Raw genomic sequence first — 21,124 nt, 5'->3', positions numbered from 1 at the left:
TACGCAGTTTTAGTAATAATAATTTATTTAAATTACATAATTTAATAAATGCTGCTTCATTTGACAAAAAAATTTACACATTTAATATTCATTTAATTTTTTTTTTGTTTATTTGCATACTTAATATAAAAAAACGATGCGTTGTTAACAACTAGCTAACTTTCAAATATAACAGATTTTACTTCGAAATAAAAATAGAAAACAAAAATTGTTTCACAATACATAAAACCGTAATTTCAAACAAAAAACAAATGTATAGTTCAGATATCTAGTAATTACCTTGCCGATATCGATAACAACATGCACATGTTTAGCGGAGCACAACACTACTACAGCGTTATTCGCTGGCTCGCTCGCGCACGCTCTTTCTTTCAGTTAGTCGAGCTTTGATCGCTCACGCGGTGTGATGTGTCGTTGACAATAACAAAGTGAGACGCGTATTCAATATTTTTCATAAATTATTCACGTGGCTTGCAAACATAAACAAAAATAGTGATACAAACGGACACTACTGGATTGTATTGGTGTGTTATGACACTAACTGTGATTGATATAATATTGTATTGTGATATTTTTAGATTTTTATTTCGGTGATGACTGATGATGTTCCATGGCAATAGTACTCACGTTATGGTGTTCGCGTAGTGTTTATTAGTTACAATAAGTGGTAATTGACGTTGCCATGGCGGCGTTTAATTTTAGCGTGTGTATTGTACTTGTTTTATACCAGCTCTCAGTGGCTTATAGTGACGAGGCCTCCTCGGAGTCAACGGACCTTGGAATAAATGGTAAATGTTTTGGATTTCTAATCATTATAATTACATTAACAAACATAATTTGTTAATCGCTTCGTATTTAAAACAACACGCGCCATTTTTCATTTGCATTTCTTATTCCAAATTACCTACAAAGGCAAATTATAGAAACTAGAACTTTTTTCACGTGTTTAAGCGGCCAGTGTTTTAACATTGATAGACAATAAACCAAGAGACAATATTTATGTATTCTATTTTCAAATTAACCCTAACAATACATTTAGTAAAATAATGTGAATGAAGTATCGTGAAAAGTAACAAATTATGTGTTTAGAGCTAGTTAGGCAGAACATGTATCTTTCCTAGCTCATTATAAGCGTTCACAACAAGCCTGCAGCCGGCGGCAGAAGATAAATGCTGCAGTTGGAAGCAGGCACATTTTCAGGCATGGGTTGCCGGTAAGCGGCCCATTGAAACTAGTGTGCGTTAACATTTTATAGGCAGGAAGGTAGCGGTTTATAATGGTTGCACATGTATCTTTTCTATTGAGTGCATAGATGATCGCAAAGTGTATGTAGGTACTTACGGTTGTCGAAGGTATGTAGGTATATTTACGAGATCTGGAAAACTTAAACTCTGGGACACAAATTAAGATAGCTTTGCAGCCCAATCTTAGTCTATAACCTTTAATCTATATTTATTTTCAATAAACTAACAGTTAATGCAGATTTAGTTGTGTAAATTGTAAAAGATAGTCAATTTAAAGTTTTCACAAATCAGTCATGAATTAACGTTAGTAGTTAACGAAGAGCTCAAAGGATTGCACAAGTACTTCATTTATTTGAATTAGGTATACATAGAAAACTTTTCCTTAGTTTAATCAAATTATAGGAACCCTTCACCACTGCTACCTAGTTATAGTTAGACACATAGCCCATATGTACTGAGTACTATCGAATACTGATTGACAATAAGCCTGGTCCATTAGTACTGATTTAGGTACCTACTTTATTCAATATTGTTCATTATGAATAATTTATTAATATCATTAGCAAACAAAATCGCATTAGTATGGACACTAAAAAAACTATGTAGGCACACAAGTTTTAATTATGTATTAATGTAGCAATTAAAATGGAATTACCAAGAGAATCGATAAATAAATTAATAATTTTGTCTTGTTATTTTTTGTACAAGATGTAGTATTAAAATATTCAATATAACTTAATTTTCTACACATTTTAATTCTATATTTGGATTCCTTCAAGTTGAGTCTCCATCCTCTACTCCCCAAATCCTTTGACCGCTTAAAACAGTGGTCATCAAGTCCCACATGAGTCTCACCTCCCAGAAAGAAAAAAATGTAATGTCAATATTGATTTACTACAATATTAAATCAATTGGTTTTGCGATCTTCCTTGTTTATTGTTCCTCACATGAGGAATACAAAGTTTGATGATGGATTTGATTCTTAATTACTTTATTTAAGTAGTTTTATGCTATATAGTGCCATTTTTTGGATCTGACGTAATTAAATAAACAATGAAAACTATGATAAAAGTAGATTAATGCGTATTCTGCAATGTATGTTGTCTATTTCGTACATCTAATCGCTGTCATTTTGAATTCCAATACTAATCTATTTGATAAAGAATAAAAAAATTCAATAAGTTTTTGAATGTTTTCTATATTTACGTCAGTTTGCAATGAACAAAACATTTTAGAATATTGTTTGATTTTCGAATTTAACGTATGTACCGCGCGACGGAAGTAGGCGCACAATATTTGTCCATTCACGAAAAATAAACTCATCCTAAAATAACCCATAAACACCAACCGAAACTTCGAAAAGCTAATTAAATATAAAAATAGATACTTCTGTTTAAAGCGTCCTTTTAAACCATTAGAGGACGTAGTATCCAAATAAAGTTAGAATATGTGTAATAGAAATGCATTAAAGAAGTGGAGATTAGGTGTTTTCCGAACTAGGCGGCACCTATACCAATTTTCACAATAGTTAGTCAAATTAATCTGCTTAGTTTTATTACGGATATGGTTGAAATCTTTTAATGTATTTTTAAAAAGTATTTTTAATGAAGAACTGCAGACTAAATGCTAGAAGTTATCAGAATCTCGAAATAATAGAAGCTACCTAGTCTATTTCTGAGGTTCAGGAATAGTTGCACTTAGCTTTAAATTTATTCACTACAAGCCATTTTTAGTGTGAACAAAATCTTTATGCGGTCTTAGTTTTAAGCGTTATTGGACGATACAATTTATCATATTAATCCCTGATATAGAATGAGTCAGTTGCATGCGCCATACAACGGTTTCAAGTCCTGATGAGAATATTCTCTCTAATTGTTTTATCGACTTTAGTTATTAATCCGGAATCCGGAGTAAGGAAAGGTTAAAAGGGTGCGCCATACAACGACTACTATCGAAGATGCTGATGGTCCGTCTAATTCTTTTTAAATTGTCCGCTATATGGCCAACTGTTGCTATATATCTGCAGGGAAATATCGATTTATTTGTGAGTTTGTCTCTTTTTTTTCGCATGATAATGAACTATACCGGATAAGTAAAATCGTGCAAATCTCTTGACCTAAAAGGTAAAAGTAGGCGTGAAGTGGTATGACTGCACCCACCCACATCAAAGGACGCTGTTGCAACACCGTGTCGGATTAAACACTCCAAAATACCGGTCAAATTGTAATGGACTCGGTACAAATTCGAATATTAAAGTTGTGACGACTAATGTTGACTGATAGTCTGATTGGTATAAAGTTCAATACATTCCCAGATTGCCTTTCTGTATGTAAGATGGAGATAATGTAATGTAATTATAAAGGTTACTGGTGGTACGTCTCGCATATGTAAGCCTGGGTAGGTACCACCGCAATGTCTATAACTGCCGCCAAGCAACAGTGTTTAGTCACTGTTGTGTTCCGGTTTTAAGGACATTGTAGCCACTGTAACTACTGGTCATAATGAGACTTAACATCTCATGTCTCCGGATGGCGAGCGCAGTGGAATACCAAGCAATATTTTGTAATTCAAGGTGTTGGATGGTGCTTCTATTGTTTATGGGCGGTCGTATCGCTTACCATTAAGCGAACGGTAAGCTCGTCTCGTCATTCCAAGCAATAAAAAATAAACTCAATTTTACAACTTTTTAATATTTTTGTGCATTCAATAATTGTTAACAACTAGTCATTTCCATTCAGACCCACAGAACTATCAGTCAAAAACAGTAGTTAACGAAGTGCTACAGTATACAAGTTCCCACATTAGTGTATCTCTTGGCCGTTCATGATTCCATTCATACCAATTAATTGCGAAATAGGTGTGTGTTAATCACGTGTCAACTGATAAACAGGAGGCTCGTTTCAACCATTACCGTCGTTGGCCCGGTTATTACGATAAAAAATCTAAAAGTGGGCTTATCGGGGTTCAAGTTCATAAGTTATCTCTTGCACTCGTTAATCTTTTTTGCCTTAATTAAGCATTTAACGCCTATTGATCGTAATATATAGGTATGGAAGTTTTATGATATTGTAGCGGCTTGTTTGTCAATGATTTTACATCACAATTGCCTTTTACATCGAGTTTTATAATACATCGACTTGGCCGAGTCTGAGGAATAGAAACGGTTATGATAATAAATAGGAAATATTATGTACGAAAAATGATAATACTAAAATCAAAATATGAATTTGTTTTCTCGTCTTTCAGACAAGAACTCAACAGTCTTTCACTAACTTTGTTTTTTGTTTGAAAGAAAAATAAGGTCACATTATGACTGTCAGTGCCAAAAATGCAAATGAATTGGTTAGCATAGGTTAAATAGTACGAAAATATTGTCTGAAATGCTAAACTAGCAATTTGTGCGTTCTATTTTGTATTGTGATAATTTCAGTTTTGCTTTGTCCCACTAAAAGAGATCTCTGTTTAAAGGTAACGTTTATTGTTCACCATGTGGACTTAATATTGATTGGTAGTTAACATATCTTCAAAGGCCTTACTGATCTCTGTTACAGTTATGTGGGTTTCCTAAAGATGTTTTCCTCCAGCGTTTAAGATGTATAAGATTATCACATTGTCTATCCTTAATGAGTGGCGTTACATTAATTACATTAACCGCAACGTTATCATACTCTGTCACTATGTTATTTGCTCAGAGTCCATTTAGTTTCATTTAAATATTGATAAAGCTATTACAAACAAAAGCAGTTATCGAATTTAAATATTTGAAACGTTCGAATGCGAGTTCATTTCGTAAATGGAGTTTAATTTTGTCAGTTTATCCTAGAATTGTAAGCAATGTATTTGTTATTTTAACATAAAATAATTAAGGCCCTTACTACACTAATTAAATGACACTTTAAACATTCTGATGTTCCAAATTCCAATTACATTCGTACGAGTCAACTTTGATATTAAAATTTACATTTTGAATGGATAGTTCTACTTTAAATTTAGTAAAAATTTAATTACTTAAAAAGAAATTTACTCCATAAATCATAAATATAAATACTTTTAAAGAACAATTTCCGAAAAAATTTTAACGTTTAAACAATTTCAATTGTTCGGGTCAGGATGAAACAAGAGATAAATAACGGGTAGGTTGCTATACTGATAGTGGTCCGACGTTGACGGGCGTCGGCGACCAGGCTAGACCCGACTGCCGCGCTTGTCGTGTCGGCTTTATCTTGCTACATATACTATCGAAATAGCAACTAGTAACCAACCTGTTGGCATTAGGTTTAATTTTTATTGGATTTGAAAGTGTTCTTGATATCTATGATTGATGGGAACAGTCAACGGGGATGTTTTGACGCACTTTGATACGCTTATTAAGATGTAAGATGTGATAATGTGTTCTTTTGTTGCATTCGTTCAATGGTGAATAATGCTGGTGTAATTAAGAGTTTGATTTATAAAATTAAATACCCAAAAAGGCAATGATGGCAGTTTTAACTAGGTAGTTTTTAAGAAACCTTGGACAGTATTTTTTTGTTACTAAAATTTTATATTTAACAGGAACTTTATTTGATTTTATATTTAAGCCTGAATAAAGGGTTTATAATATTATCGAGGTTTGATAAGGGACAGAATTTAAAATTAAACGTAATCTCTATCACCATATAAATATTCCAGAATTTTGAACATACATCCATCGACCTACATAACGGTAACCTTAACCCAATATTTATTTATATATTCCAAGAAATATGTCAATTTTATCTGTTGTTTGCTGTAGTTTCGTGTCTGTACAAGCATCGGGGTGACGTCATCGCAAATCGATACGCTATCAAGCGATCTGATAAGGCGCAGACCTGGCGCCGCATAATACCTTGTATCCGATAACTGGGATCAACTATTGCTATACTTTCGCCCGGTCGTATGTAAGTCATCGCGAAATGTTTACAACCGCTTGCAGTATTGGCCAATAGTGATAGTTGTCGCGAAATTATCGATATCCGAATCATCTTTTATATAAAGAAATGTGACTTGGTATACTTCGCATTTGTACGTGAGATTTTGGCTTAATCGATATTTATTATTGCAATAAACCCGGATACCCTGTGATTATAATTAAAATCCTTAGTACAGTTTTTTGTCTGGTAGGTGGAGCGGCTTTTAAGAAATGCACATACGACTCCTGTAAAACCATTAAACGTGGATTCTCGTTTTGAATAGAAATTTTACAAAGTATATGATCCACTCAAGTTTTTACTAACCAAAAGAATTAGAATAATTACAAAATGAACCCTACGTTACAGTTAACACAATACAAGTTCGTCTATTTGAAGGTATAATGAAGGGATGGCTCGAATGACTAACTAGAATCCCAGAGGAATAATGATGTGAGGCGTTTGTTTGAAAAGAGATAGAAGCAATAATGGATCTCTTGTAATCTTACTATCGTATGAATCGCAAAACACTGCCATTCTACGATTTTCAAAATTTTTCAAAGGCGCGAACAGGCCATTTAAAATCCCAAACTATCTACAAAAATCTGAAATGACTAAATCATTAAAGTATATTTTAGCACTATTCTATAACGCATTTCCATTTAGTTAGTCATTTTTTAACGTGGGGCATCTAAAAATACAAATCGACCCCTTCGGTGTACGGATTCCGGACGAAGTGTTTCTCACCTCGCGTTGGTCGTAAACGCTACTGCATGAGAAATGACGTTTACTACCGCGGTTTAGTTAAAAAAATTAGCATCTATATAAAGAAACGTTAACTTAAACGCGCCAGTTAGCGTTATGGTAAGTAGCAACATTGTTTTGAGCATACAGGATGTGCTGAACATACCTATCTAGCTGACAAATGAATATAAATAGTGTGAATAAGTGATCGTGTCCATAGTGTGAAAACATAGAGAATGTGGTACAAACGATGAGAGGCAGGTATTAGCTGCTCAGTTTCTTAGGGACGTATTACTAGATGCAAAAGATTCAGTCTGAAGTATAATATCAGTTGAGTAGCTGTTAAGTTAAAGTCAGCATCTTAAGAGTCGCTATTTAATTAACACAGATCCACTTAGCCCAAATGGTATCTTAAGTCGCCGTGAGGTATTTCGACAGTTGAGTTTTGTTCATTCAACTGCGCCGAATTGGTTGACAATCGAAACTTATAACTCAGGCTTTGTATAAATAGTTAAATACCTCAAATATCTACTTAAGATCCCACTCAAAGGTGACCGGTTTATTAATACGGCCCTTAGACTTTTTTTTAGAAAGATGATCAATTTTGTTAGGGCCTGGCCATTTACTATAGCCATGGTTTAAGGTGAAATAAACTTAAACTCTTTAAAACATTTGTTGTCAATAGACTATCAACACATCCAACGAATGTATACTAATGAGTGTACTTGTAATGTAACTGTTAACGTTACCTAAGCAAGTGACGCAACTTACGAATAAGACTTGGAACCCATCCATTGTTACACGGTGATGAAAGAGTTCGTAATACGCATGTTTGATATTTCTTTATATGATATAGTACAAAATGCTTGCCGCATTGGCTCGTTGCAAGCAAAAACTATGAGAGTTGATACACGCAAATCCCAGACTCCAAGTTCAAATATTTGCAAATCATACAAAGACTGTCTCTTCGCTGGGTTTGATCAAACGTAAACTAATTGAAACAACACTACAACACTAAATTGTACTCCTGAGGGAATAATCAGAAATTTATTTTAAATACAGTACTTAAATAAAAATAAAAATAAATTACTTTATTTATCACGTAGGCGAACAAACTTGCCAAATACGTCAAAACAAAGCATTAGAATAATTATTATTATTTCTAAACAACTATTAAAATTACTTATATAACTATGGACATTTTAAATTAGGGATAAAATTTATAATAAAAACAAGGTACAAACCGAAGTATCAGCTCGGGCTGGTTAAACTTAGACAACTTAACAAAGTCTAGTAACAAACTCCGATTAATATAAACCACTAGATAAAGTACCTAGTAAGGAGCTAAGACACAGAATATCTATGTTAAACGCGTTGTCAGCGTTATCATTATCGGAGTGTTCAATGAACGACAGTTTTAACGTTATCACGATGCGGTGCGTCCTAATCGTGAGAACTATTTGATTGATTAGAACATGGATATCCGTCTCATATTGATGTCATACAAGACTGAGAATGGAATTAACAAAGACCTTGGTATTTGAAGGTAATTTTCATAAGCTTATTTGCAAAGGTGGTCGGGAATCAAATTTGTATGAATCCGTCGTCAAAATCTTTTGTCCTGTGTAGTCAGAAAATGGTAATTATTTGTGGTTCTTTGTTAGTTATAACATTTATTTAACTATGTAACACGAGTATACATATGATTGTTAAATTTATAACATTTTGTTAAACTTTGTAATACGAGTATTTGATTCCTTTGTCAATGAATATTTGCAGATTTAGGAAAAAAGAAATTGAGTAAGAAATACGTGATAAATTGCGAAAAATTGCTGCATTGGGGGAAGTGAAGTGTGAGATGAAGAGAGCAAATAAATTTGGAGAATACTTAGTTTGTCCCCACGAAAGAATTATTGAAAAATGGAGTTGGAATATTGGAATCATTTAAATACATTATATAAGGGATTTAATTTGAATCCACTGCAAAACATTATATAATTAAATCTAACTACTTCTTTATTAAATAGCATGCTTATTACTGTTATAAATATCGAATATCATTCTTCAATTCATATACCCGCCATATTCCACACCACAATACAAGACCGTAACTAGACAGTCCCGTAGCACAATGTACAAACCTAACCCCAGCTATTAAAAGCTAGTAGGGACAACAAAACAAACCCGACGCTAGCCGACTCATTAGTAATCCTCGGGTGGAATCCCGTAACGTCACCGGCGCCGTCTCCGGCACCCGCCGGTCGCCACATGTTCCCCGGGTTTTGTCTACGTTCGTTTAGTTCTTTTACGAGCGGCCCGGGAATTTGGAACGTTCATTCCTTGCGTCAATCTTTTTGGATGCACTTGAATTTTGAATTTGGAATGTCGCATATTCTCGGCAGTTTTAGAATTAAAATTAGAGGGCAGTTTACGCAGTGGTATTGAATTTTGATTTTGGAATGCATTGCATATTTTTTTTAATTTGAGATTTTAATTAAAATAAGGTTATGTCATTTGCGCAATGTGCCATTAATTTATATAATCTAACGCTTTACATAGATACTATTTGTAAACAATGCAATTAAAATTCATGATTTACATTAATCGCCTATTACCCATGTTTTAATCTGTGATATCAGATATATTATGTAAATCTATTATAAATGCTTAACGTTAAACCCGAATTATACGAAGATGGCCGATAAAAAACTTTCATTAATTTCATTATCAAACGCGATATCACATTTGAAAGAAAAAGCAGCCTCAACTTTACCAATTTTATTCTTTAACCCGTCATGACTTGTCAAACAGCTACGCGTGTGACGGAAAAATAACCTTATTATGTAGTATATAAGGTTATAATCCCGTGACACACGCAAATGTCATGTAGCTGTCTTGGCTCGCCGGCGAGCCACGAGAGACCAAGAGTTAAACCACCTCAAATAACTTACATAACTAGTAAAGATACACATGACTTTTAAATAAAATTTTTGTTACAGGTAAGCGTATCTAATGGATTCGCCGTTGGTGAGAATTTCCGAACGTTTTGCACACGAAAAATAACAAACAAACGTACCTACTCAAGTATATGACCAATTCAAACAGAGGGTTGGATACCATTTAACAGTTGTCTGGCGCCAAAATACTGGCGCCGGCAATCACTTCACAATCACGAACTAATTTTAAACTTTACTGTAATGAAATAAGGTTGGAAATAGTCTACAGAAAATGGAAGAGGGGACTCGATAAAGCCCTCGGGATCGCTCGTTTTTTTCGCCCCAATGTTACAAACGTGCATATTTTAGACAGATGTCGGTACACCTGCAATGAATAATTTGTTTAATAAAGTAAACATTGTGTCTATAAAACAGTAGCGATTAATATTGCATGTTAATTGTTGAAACTGTTAACGTTTTTGTGTGTTTAAGTTTGTTCTGTTTTAAGAGGATTTTTGATATTTTATTTGTTTTAAGCACTTATTAGTTTCCACAACCTTAACCCGTTTCGAGACCCAAATGCTTTTATAGAAGATTAAACTATTTAGCATAGTTTTGTCAAGCCGTCATTCCCCTGGAAGTTATAGTCATTAAATACTACCGACACCCTCTCACACAGCCTGTATCTTCAATAGGCTATCAAGAGTCTATAGGCTTTCTGTATAAACTAACTTAAGACGACATAAGTTAGATGTTTCGTAGTATAAAAATATCATCTGCATCTAATGTGGAAGCTAATCAATCAATCGCATAAAAAGTAAATCCGAACATTTTGTTTCACGCTGTGCACGCAAATTATCACGCTGGATTATTATTTGTTGCACGGCAATTGTCTCGCTTAATTGTAATAAAACAAAACGGCTTCGGTAAACAATATAGTGAGTCATAGTCCGTTGGCAAGCTTGTCTGCATTTATTAACGAAATAACAAAAAATATGTTAATTATAAAAGTGATGTGAACGTATTACCTACACAAACCACATATCTGTCCGTAATACGTCAGTAGTTTTGACACAATAGGACGTGCAGCGAAACAGCTAAGCGGATAACATTCAAAGAACTGTTGTTCCCTGTTCGGTGTTCCCCCATAAAACAAAATATTCAATGTACAAACAATACGCACCAACAATGCGGTGAGTGTAGACTAAAGTAGGCACCAATGTTTATTTTTATTACCAACTTGTGTACTGTTTACAAAGTTTATTGTACCTACTAGATGTGTTTGACCGATGCGTCATGGGCTCTGAACAAAGAATTGTTTCTCGAAATTAAACGGGGCCAAACATTTACCAAGAAACAGTGCGTGCGGCGCATCATGTAAAGATTTTATTTTTCATCACTCGAGCACATCGCGAGTGTGTGTAAATTCGCAAAGTTCCCGCGCACACGGAACATTTCTCTGCGTAAATTAGTTTAATTATCGTGTTTTGCTAACATACCAAAGAACCAAGTTTTATGTACTGGAACAATTAGAAGCGTTTGAATTTTATGTCGTAAATCTTAGCATCGCAAAAACTGCTATCAAATGCCTATTAAATTACACCAACCAGACATTAGCATATCTTTGTACGCAGACATACCAGTAGTTTACAAAGTAAGTCGCGCGTTGCCTTCATTATACATAATTGTTGTCTATTCCGTGTCGGATACTTTCTAATAATACGCAAAACAGTTAGCTCGGTAAAAAAATTAAGACATGCAATATAATTAAGGCGTAAGTGAGCGAAGTGCTACTCTATACAAGCAGAACAGAGCTAGTAGTGCATAGCGAAACGACAGTTGCAACTGACTTCCTCCACTTGCCGGAAGCCCGGCGCCAATGGCGCCTGCGCCGAGTAGCCGCGGTTTCGGCCCATTCACGCCGCCACCGCAGAGCGAACCGGACGTCACGCTTCGGTACACCCACGATTAATGAACTACACACTAAATATTACACTAATTTACATTATCTGCTAAAACAACTACTTTATGTTTCTGTTCACTGTACCGAGACCAGTTTTGTGTGTGAACAATTTACATTAAAATGAGGCGTACCCTCAACCATACTTACCTATAAAATATGTACATCATATTACTTATACAAAAATCCAGTCAAATTTACATTTGCATGGAACACAAAAATATAATTATGCCGCGGACCTATTGTATTATGATCGTTCAATCGTTCGAATAAATAATACAAAGGCACCAAGGCTAGCAAAAATAAATTGTCACCATCGCATTGATATTAAAACGATGTCGCGGTCTGTCAGGACCTTGCAAATAGAGCATTAATCCAACGTATCACGACGTTGCAATGCATTCGCTAAGCAGGTCATATGTATGCGCAGGACGGTCTGGGCATTCGCTTTACGAAGGTGACTTCACCTCGGTACACGGCTACGTGGTGTAGACAAATTAAATGTAGTTTCAAAAACGTTATGCCAAGATTAATATTCACACTGTCGATTCAAGAATCCGGAGATTTGTTGGACACGAATGTTAACTACATATTCTATGTGTTTGTTCCGCAAAATGGTAGACAATTTGTCGGTGTGGACGTCATCTACCAATATAATTTGGTTACGAGCTTACACTTGTAGCATTCTAGTCGTCGCCTCTTTTGCTTTTTCTTTGATTGTGTTTTGTTTTGCAGTGTCTTTCAAAGTCCTTATTTAAATCAACAGTCTAAACTTCAAGCTTTCTAAACTTCATATGTCAATTCAGGAAACCGTTCTAATTGACTTTAATAACCCTTCGCATAATAGTTAAGACTACTATCACTTAAATTAGATTTCCTGGTTATTAGATTTCAATAATGATTTCTTAGTATGGAACGCACAAATTAATTGAAACTCGTATTTGCAGTACCGTTGGTCATTCACTAGGTCGTGTAAATGAGGTTCGCCATAGAAAATGTATAACGCTAGTTACTAAATTCAGTGTATGTAAATACCTAATTGGTACTGCACTCATTTGGCTACATTCATCCTACATAACAATCCGAAAGTAATGAGAGAACGGTAAAACAGAAGTTGAAATTCCATATCTAAAAGCAGCAGAGCATGACGCATTTCACAAAGACTCAGTCACATCGCTTTCTCTGACGTCAACAATTTTCACACCGCGACCGTGGTTGCAGGAGTTTTTGCTATTTCAATTATTTGTAATGTTGACAAACGTTCATTGTGTTCGAAGTGCAAATTATTTGAAGCCATTGGACAATTCTTGAGTTGACAAAAAATGTTCTCATAATTGGTTTTTGGGAAAAAATTGTTTGTCAGATGTTGTCACGTTTATTTTCCACTTGAATTTTTTTGTAACGCCCATGAAGGCAATGCTCTCAAGTGCATATTTCCATTTCGATTTTAATGACTAAAAATTCGACTTATGTCCGAAATGATTATTCAAATGTTTCACCATATAATATCTTATTTCATATTACTGGATTATCTATCAAGAGCTAATCTATAATATCAATGCTTGATCAGAAATTTCAATACAGTTTCAAAACTAACTTTCGCATGTCAGTGTTTCCTTCAACCATAGTGCTCAATTAAAGACATTTCGAAGCTTGATCGACGTTTCATCACTGCAGCCGAGTTGTTAGCAAGTCGTACAAGTCTTTCCCCGGACCTGATTTATTATAGCGGCAACATTGTACTCGGTGGTTATTGAACGGTTATTAACATCTAAAATAAACTTTAGGACGTGTTGATAAATTGTTTATGTTTCATCTTGCAGGAATGTAATTACTTAAAGGTAATTAGTAATACTAAAGTATTCGGAACAGCTGGATATAATCAGTCAAAATATGAAAACATAAAACATACTTCCAAATTGATTTTCAGAATTGAAATAATTTTAATGTATCAAATGTTGCTTATAACTAATAGTCCTGCATCATTGTGAAGACAGTGTGTTGTTCCCAGTGGTGCGGTCTTTATGACTCAACTGGGAATAAGAGAGCGAACTTAGATCCTAAGTCAACGAGTTGATTAACGACTGGTGTAAATGTACCATAAAGAGTGAGTAGTACGCGCACATGGTTGTTTGATAGTATCGGGGTTACGTCACTGCGCCCAATTTGTCAGTCGCCATGAGTTTACATAAGGCTCATCACATTGATCTTCGCACGAAGTCTCGATTAAACAAAAAATCACTCACGTGCACTCACAATAAACAGTGTCAAAACCCGAGCGGTAGAGTAATAATGAAACTTCGCAGATTCCACTGCAAAAACTTTCGTAATTCAAGAATTACGTTTGTTTGTACATTTCTCAGATGTTTTGACAACTAAATAAGAAATTGTACAGAGATCTCGGTGTTCTGGCGGCTTGGCGGTATGTTCATATTGTATTTTCACAGGAACATGTTTGGCGCGTTCGCACGGAAGTATAGCATTCTTCGAAACGTTATCCGTTATAAATATTTATTGCCCCAACAGCCGTGGGTGGTCGGCCATTATTCAATGAAAGCATTTCTGAGGTGCGCGCACTTATAACTGGAGCGAAAATTGCTATTAGCTCGGAAATTTATATACTTGCATCATGATGTTACGTCGCTACAACTAAACACGAATCAATATAAGGACGTTGTTTTTCGACGTAATGCTGACTTTGGCAAACGCCCAAATATGTTGCTTTCTTGTTTTGGAATCGATTTGAAGTTTTGTAACGCGTGAAAGATTACTTTCGTCAATATTTATCTCAATCATGCAGAGCGAATTGTTCAGTTTTAATATCAAGGCATGACGCTTGTGTTTGCGATCAGAAAAACATCTGTTGATCTCGCCACAATCCTTAATCACGTAATTTGGGTCACATTTGGTGTTTAAATTTATCGTATCAAATGCACAAACGTTCTCAGCGTGGGTATACTTAATCCCCATATCTTGTTAGCCATGTTCCTTATCACTCGACACCTACGGTAAGGTGTAAAAACCGAACGACAATCCTAGTCGCATGTTTAATGAACCTGTTTTAACTCCATTTCATTATAATGAGCTTGAAATTATAACAAGTCATATCAATCTTGGCACCATTTACGTATATCGTTGTCTGTTTTGAGGCAAACAAGCTGTACAGACAATTTTATTAGAACTGTTGGGTCTCTGTGTTCATAGGAAAAGGCGGATCGTCACTTATTGGTTTCATGTGTTACTTTTTTATTTACTTGGGTAAGGAGATATAATATGCACTTAAGTTATAATTTTTTTATGTTATACATAGTACTTGATGAGATCGTTAATAGGAATGTACTGCTCGCTACTTGTTTATCCCATCAAATATAGATATAATGTCAATATAAAATATTAGTCGTTTTTGAACTAAAACTAAGATATTTAAGTTTCAGCATTCATCAGCTTTAACATCTCCATTACGAGGATGTTTCATTGTTGTTTTATTTCTTAATCGCAATTTTCAATAAACGATCCCAATCGTTTTTTTTTACCGATCTCAAAAATGGACCAATCAGAACAAAGTCTTTTTGAAATGCTTACAAATGAGTTATTTTGATTGGTTCATTCTCGGAATCGGATTGAAGATTGAGATTGGGATTGTTTATTTAAAACGGTCGTAAAACAGAAGTGTCATATTTACACGCTGTAACTTCTATAGAACTTCTAAACGGTAAACAAATAAGATATTATCGTAACTAACTTTCAAATCTAATATTAGATCTATAACAGTGCACAATTAACACTAATGTACATTGTAATACGATAAACTGATCAAGTTAATAGATTAAACCTTTCAGGTGAGATTAGACCCACTCAATATAACATGACGAATAAAGACAATTCTGAAATGGATAACCACAAATATTTATATTTTTTATATAAAATATAAAGCCATTAATAGAGAAATAAGAATGTTTCACTGTCAAATAAAATGCAAAAATCTATTGTTGTTTTAAATTGTTGTTTTCAAGAGTATAAGGTCACATATTCCAGTCGTATTAGCATTGTTATTGAGTATTCAATGCTTTTATTATTCGCAAACTATTTTTAACCTACGACTCTTGTCTTCCATGAAGTTGTGGTTACAGCAATGGTTGTGTTTGCAATGTCCTCAATGCGAGACGAAGTGTAATTTCGAGAGGTCTAATTGTATCTTTGGTTACATCGAGGCATTAGAAAGAAAAGTATGTAACATTAACGCAGTAATTATTTAAGTAATTGCCGTTTTAAATAATGAGTTAAGTGTAAATAAAATTAATCGTTTAAGTCCTATTGCAAAAATGCACACAGACAAAATTCTCAAAAATATAGAGTTCAGGGAACTTAGTCACTAGTACCAAAATATCGTTTACACAAACATCAATCCGTTATATTTTCACAATATAGATTAACATATTGAATATATTCATATGACACTACTAAATTAGGATTAAGAACTGGTCTTCATTTTATAGCGTGACTTGTAACAACAATGGTCAAGTATTTGGTTCGAATCAAACGTGTTTGTAATTTGAAACGTAATGAGGTTCACATAAAAGACATTTTCTAAGAATTTGTTAAATCAAATCGTCGATACCAGTTTTTGATGAGTGGATTGATTTTTTTGCCGTCAAATTGGATTTTTATGAATTATTTATGTGAATATTTAATTAGTTGGGTTTCCGATAGTATTATAAACTTCTGCAAAACAAATCTTTATTGAGTGTAAACATCTAAAAACTTCCAAAGTGATGAAGAAATTTAATTAAGTACCTCTCGTTTTTATTCTTATGTAAATTAGTTTTACGCAGTTTCACATGGGTCATATCTCCATAACAAGAAATAGATAGTCAGAATCCCTCCTATTTCAGAGGATACAAAACGGTTCAAACCAATACCTATGCTGTTCTAAGATTAATAAATACCCTAAATTAAAATATATTAAATATTGCGTCCAATATTTAATAGACGCACATCCCCGACTTGCAGATCACAATGGCGACAGATTTCCCCGTATACAATTACAAGTCCACGCCTACACGCGACTGTTTGTCTGTCTGTCTGTGCAGTAGCTAGGGAGCGTGGGCGAGGCGCCGCTGTATCACCGTCTGCGATTTACATTAATTATACCCGTTTAATAAAAGGATTTTACTATTCCATCGGGTTAATAAATTTTAGTACCAAGAACCCGGTCTATAGAAGTGAATTACTCTGGTCAATACTTATTTTGGATTAGTTTCTACGTTAATCTATTAAAAAAAATGTTGTGGGAGAAAATAACATTGCGAAATGAAAATTGTATATTGTCGTAAAATCGGAACCTAATTTTTTGAACTGACTACTTAGAATTAAAAGTGGTAAGGATTTTTATTTACCTGATCAGGTAATATTTTTAGTACACTTTTAAAATACTCTGATATCACTTTATCCTTCAAACAACCAACATTATGTATAACGCGTCTAAGTGCAATACCAAATTTGGTCTTAACATTTTCCCTTAGAAACGAGACGCCATATTAAATCTGTGACAACGGACATACATTAAATTAGCGTTCACCATATAAAGGAGATTTCTGAATATTGGGTCAGTAGGCGATGTTTCCTGCGCTAGGCTATAAAAACCGTGGGTACATTAATCAACTATTGACGCGCGATATGTTGCTCAACATGTAGCTGGGCAAGTTGAACGAGAAATGTTCGTCGTTCCTCCTAAAGGTAACATGACGTTCAACTTGCATCATTAATCAATTTTGCGTTAACACCACCGCCAAAATCGAAATTCAATTGTTATTAAAAACATGGCTTAATGCATTTACTTGATATAAATAAATTAAATACTAGAATAGCTTTAAATGTGATAATGTATTCACAGATTGGAAATAAGATTACAGACGAATCTAATTACGAAGACGTTTTGCATATTGTATTTTTTGTTCTAACACGGTTTGTTGGCTTGTAATGCCTTTTATTATATACCAGACACCTTAAGCGTTGAAGCGGTTTGTTTTAAACTACTTTTCCTTTGCAATTCTCTCATTTCGATATCTTAACTATAAATCTTTAATCTGGATCCAATCGATTCAAATCTAAAGGTGCAAATTGTGACCGTGTAGTTCGCAATCAGCTCTTTAAAACGTTTGCCTCTGATCGCATCCAGTTTGCGTCGGCCGCAGGGCGCCCGACCATATTTACTGTGGCCTTTGGGCAAATGAAGATTTACGCATTTCGTGCATGGAAACTGAATTGCTGGTGTGTGTTACCTTTCCCGAGCTTGCATGAAGATATATGTTTTTGTAATTAAATACCTCTGCTATTCAGAATTTATGATCACAAAACTTGGTGTTTGAATATATATTTTACAGTAATCGTACATTTTTGGTAGATTTATTTGAAGAACTTCGCTTTGGCTAGTAATTGGCTGTTTGCATACCTATGTAAGTTGTGATGAAGTGTAGAAAACAGTGATAAACTATCCAGTAAATATATTCCAACGCGGCAATTTCTCAATGTTATTTATTGCCTACATTAGTACAGGATAATAAAGATGATCGTTTGAAAATGCATTGAACCAAACCCCAGTCCAATCTTAAGCTTTCTGCTCCATTGCATACAGTTTCTAGCCACGAAGAAAATTACATTGAACAATTAATCATCTCTATCTTGGCGGTCTCCATTAATTTAACAATTCACATAGTGAATCCCTTCTGTAGTTTCCACATTTGCAACACCATACCATTATGTTAATGTATGCGGCAGATGTCAGTTGGACAAATAGACAACTTGCCATATAAGCCCGCCGACATATACGTTTGGTGCGTATAAGGCAGGTAAGTGCGGAATATGCGCCGGCGCCGCCGCACGCCAATACCGCCCAGTATGCTAATGATGCCACTTTAATGATGCCAAAATGCATTTTGGCATTGCAAAAATTAATGTGACCAACGGTACTTTCTCTTTAGTGTGAAATTAAAAATCGAGTTATGATACGTGAAAAAATTAATCGATTTGCAGCCATATATCGTTTCGCGATCTTGGTTTTTAATAATTCTTTTAGTCGGGAAACAGACCTTTAATGCAATTTATTTCAACAACTGACTTCTGATCTTGCGGCACCCAACAAGGAACTGATATAAGGATAATCGTTTCATGGAACGGTAAATAAGTTAAACGTTTTAAATTATATTGAAGCAATATATCTCTAGCTTTGAAGCTTAAAGATTTATTGTTTCATAGGTACGACAGAGCTAAAAGTAGACCGCTGCGGAACACGTCATGATTGATAACCTATGCCGTTGATTGCAGGATACATCCGCTTCAGATCACGTCTGTTGATCAGATTTTTTATCTCGGTAACTGCTCTTTGAATTACAATATTCTGGAAAGAAAATAATGTTTTTATATCAAAGAATTTTAATGTTTACTCACGAAAATATGCAAAGAGCCAGCAATAAAACGCTACAAAACTAATAATTACATAGAAACAATCGAAACCAAATAAGAATAAAAGCCATTGATGAATCGATAAATAATTTTGAAACTATTTGAATAATTTATGCAAATATGCACAGACACCAAATTTGGATTGGTATTGAAACAGCTTTTGTAGTACCACAATGAATATTAACATTTCTAAATAAATTTTATTGTATCTTCGTTGTGGGACACAGTGAGATCACGCTCATAATTTGAAGAATGAAGCTAAAAGTAGCAGTGCTTGCCTTTATAACACAGTAGGAGGTGTGGCGAACAAAGAAACTAACGTAATTCCAAAGCTCTGTACCATTGGAAGTGAAATATCTTTTATGCTACAAATGAATACATTGGAAAATAAACGAGTAAGTTTGCAACTTTATTAATACGCGCAAGACCTACAATAATGTAGTTTTGTCTTGTTCGACGCTATTTGTAAGCTTGCTCTTTGTATATTCTACTTGTTAGGCACACACTCCATTTAGCTTCGCGATATCTTCATCGGACGTATTCTCGATTTCGATTTTGTTTCTCTCATAACCTAGACTTGCTTCTACTATCTAAAATCAAGATGTTACGATTAAAATATAAAACGCTTTATACATGGCGCCGCTAAGTTTGAATATATCTTTTATGATCCATTTGTTTTTAAATTTATTATACAATTACGTTCAATGGCAAAGCTATTAGGACCTCTAGCTTCATTTGTAGGTGTATTAGTAATCGTAATTTAGTTAGCTACAATTTCAACTTGTATATTTTGCACGATATTGCCATGCAATATTGTAATTTGTTGATCGCACAGGCCCTTCATAATGTAGTTGTTTTACCTTGGTCGAGGATTATTTGTTAAGTTGTTCTTTATGTAATCCAGATCTTTTGTATACCATACTCGTTTGTTTAACATTATCTTCATGGCTTATTTTTGGATCAGATATTATAGTTGAATATTGTAACTGTATCTGTGTGTTTCACCAATGTTAGAGCACATTTACAAATTGATATTTAAATGTCTTATCCTATTAAAATTGCATTTTTGTTGTAGTATTAACTGCAGTTTAATAATTTAACAACACGATAGATAGTTATTTATAAAACTTTTAGTCACGCAACCAGTCTCAAAATGTAAACCGCTGTCATTAAATGTTAATATAATAGACCTTTTGGACCGTAATTATAAACCTTTGTGATTTTATTTTTAACTTATCATTATGGTAGTACAATTATCGTGTTTCTGTGAATCATTTTGTGGTCGTCGCGCGACGGTATTTTTGATATCTTTAGTATCCATTAACTTTTATACCATTTCCACATATTCCCTAATAAAATGAAAGTTTATGTTGTTTTTGTTGAATTTATCTTTTTATTATTTGTAAATACTGTGTAAATTTTGTAACGTTTTAGTCATTGTACGTGTTTACACTGTTTAATTTTGAGTGTCTTTGATTTGTGTATCTGACAAAATTTAATATCGTTTGGTATTTGTTTTACTTCAATACACACGTAGTTCGGCAATATCATTAAAACATTACGTAAAAACTCAGGTAGGGTTTCGATGCTTATTTGTATTACATTACGTGTAGAAACAATGCACCACAATAGAGGCTATAATGCTGAGTCAGCGATGTCGAATTAAAATATTTATGAGGGTCTACGCTGCTCCCATCTTTCTTTGATGTTTTGTTTTTTATTATACATACTTACACTTAGTATAAATAGTTGAGAGGAATTCTGTCAGCAGTTGTCAAACATGAACTAATGTGAGCTGATGAAATTTTATCCTCACTTTGAATTAAATTATAAAAGAGAAATTGTAGTGTA

At 34.2% G+C, this 21,124-nt stretch overlaps 1 protein-coding gene across 1 annotated transcript in view; it reads left to right on the top strand.

Moving 5' to 3' along the window:
* The first annotated feature begins 365 nt into the window (after positions 1-365).
* LOC115456236 (BMP and activin membrane-bound inhibitor homolog) overlaps positions 366-21,124 on the top strand; it is a 75,955-nt gene continuing 55,196 nt past the window's right edge. The window contains exon 1 of the mRNA XM_030185212.2: positions 366-788. Coding sequence (XP_030041072.1) covers positions 683-788 — 106 coding nt within the window. The 5' untranslated portion in view covers positions 366-682. The remainder of the gene's footprint in view (positions 789-21,124) is intronic.

This window comes from Manduca sexta, chromosome 14 (assembly GCF_014839805.1).
Source record: "Manduca sexta isolate Smith_Timp_Sample1 chromosome 14, JHU_Msex_v1.0, whole genome shotgun sequence".
NCBI classification, from domain to species: domain Eukaryota; kingdom Metazoa; phylum Arthropoda; class Insecta; order Lepidoptera; family Sphingidae; genus Manduca; species Manduca sexta.
This window is presented reverse-complemented; position numbering and strand designations above follow the sequence as displayed.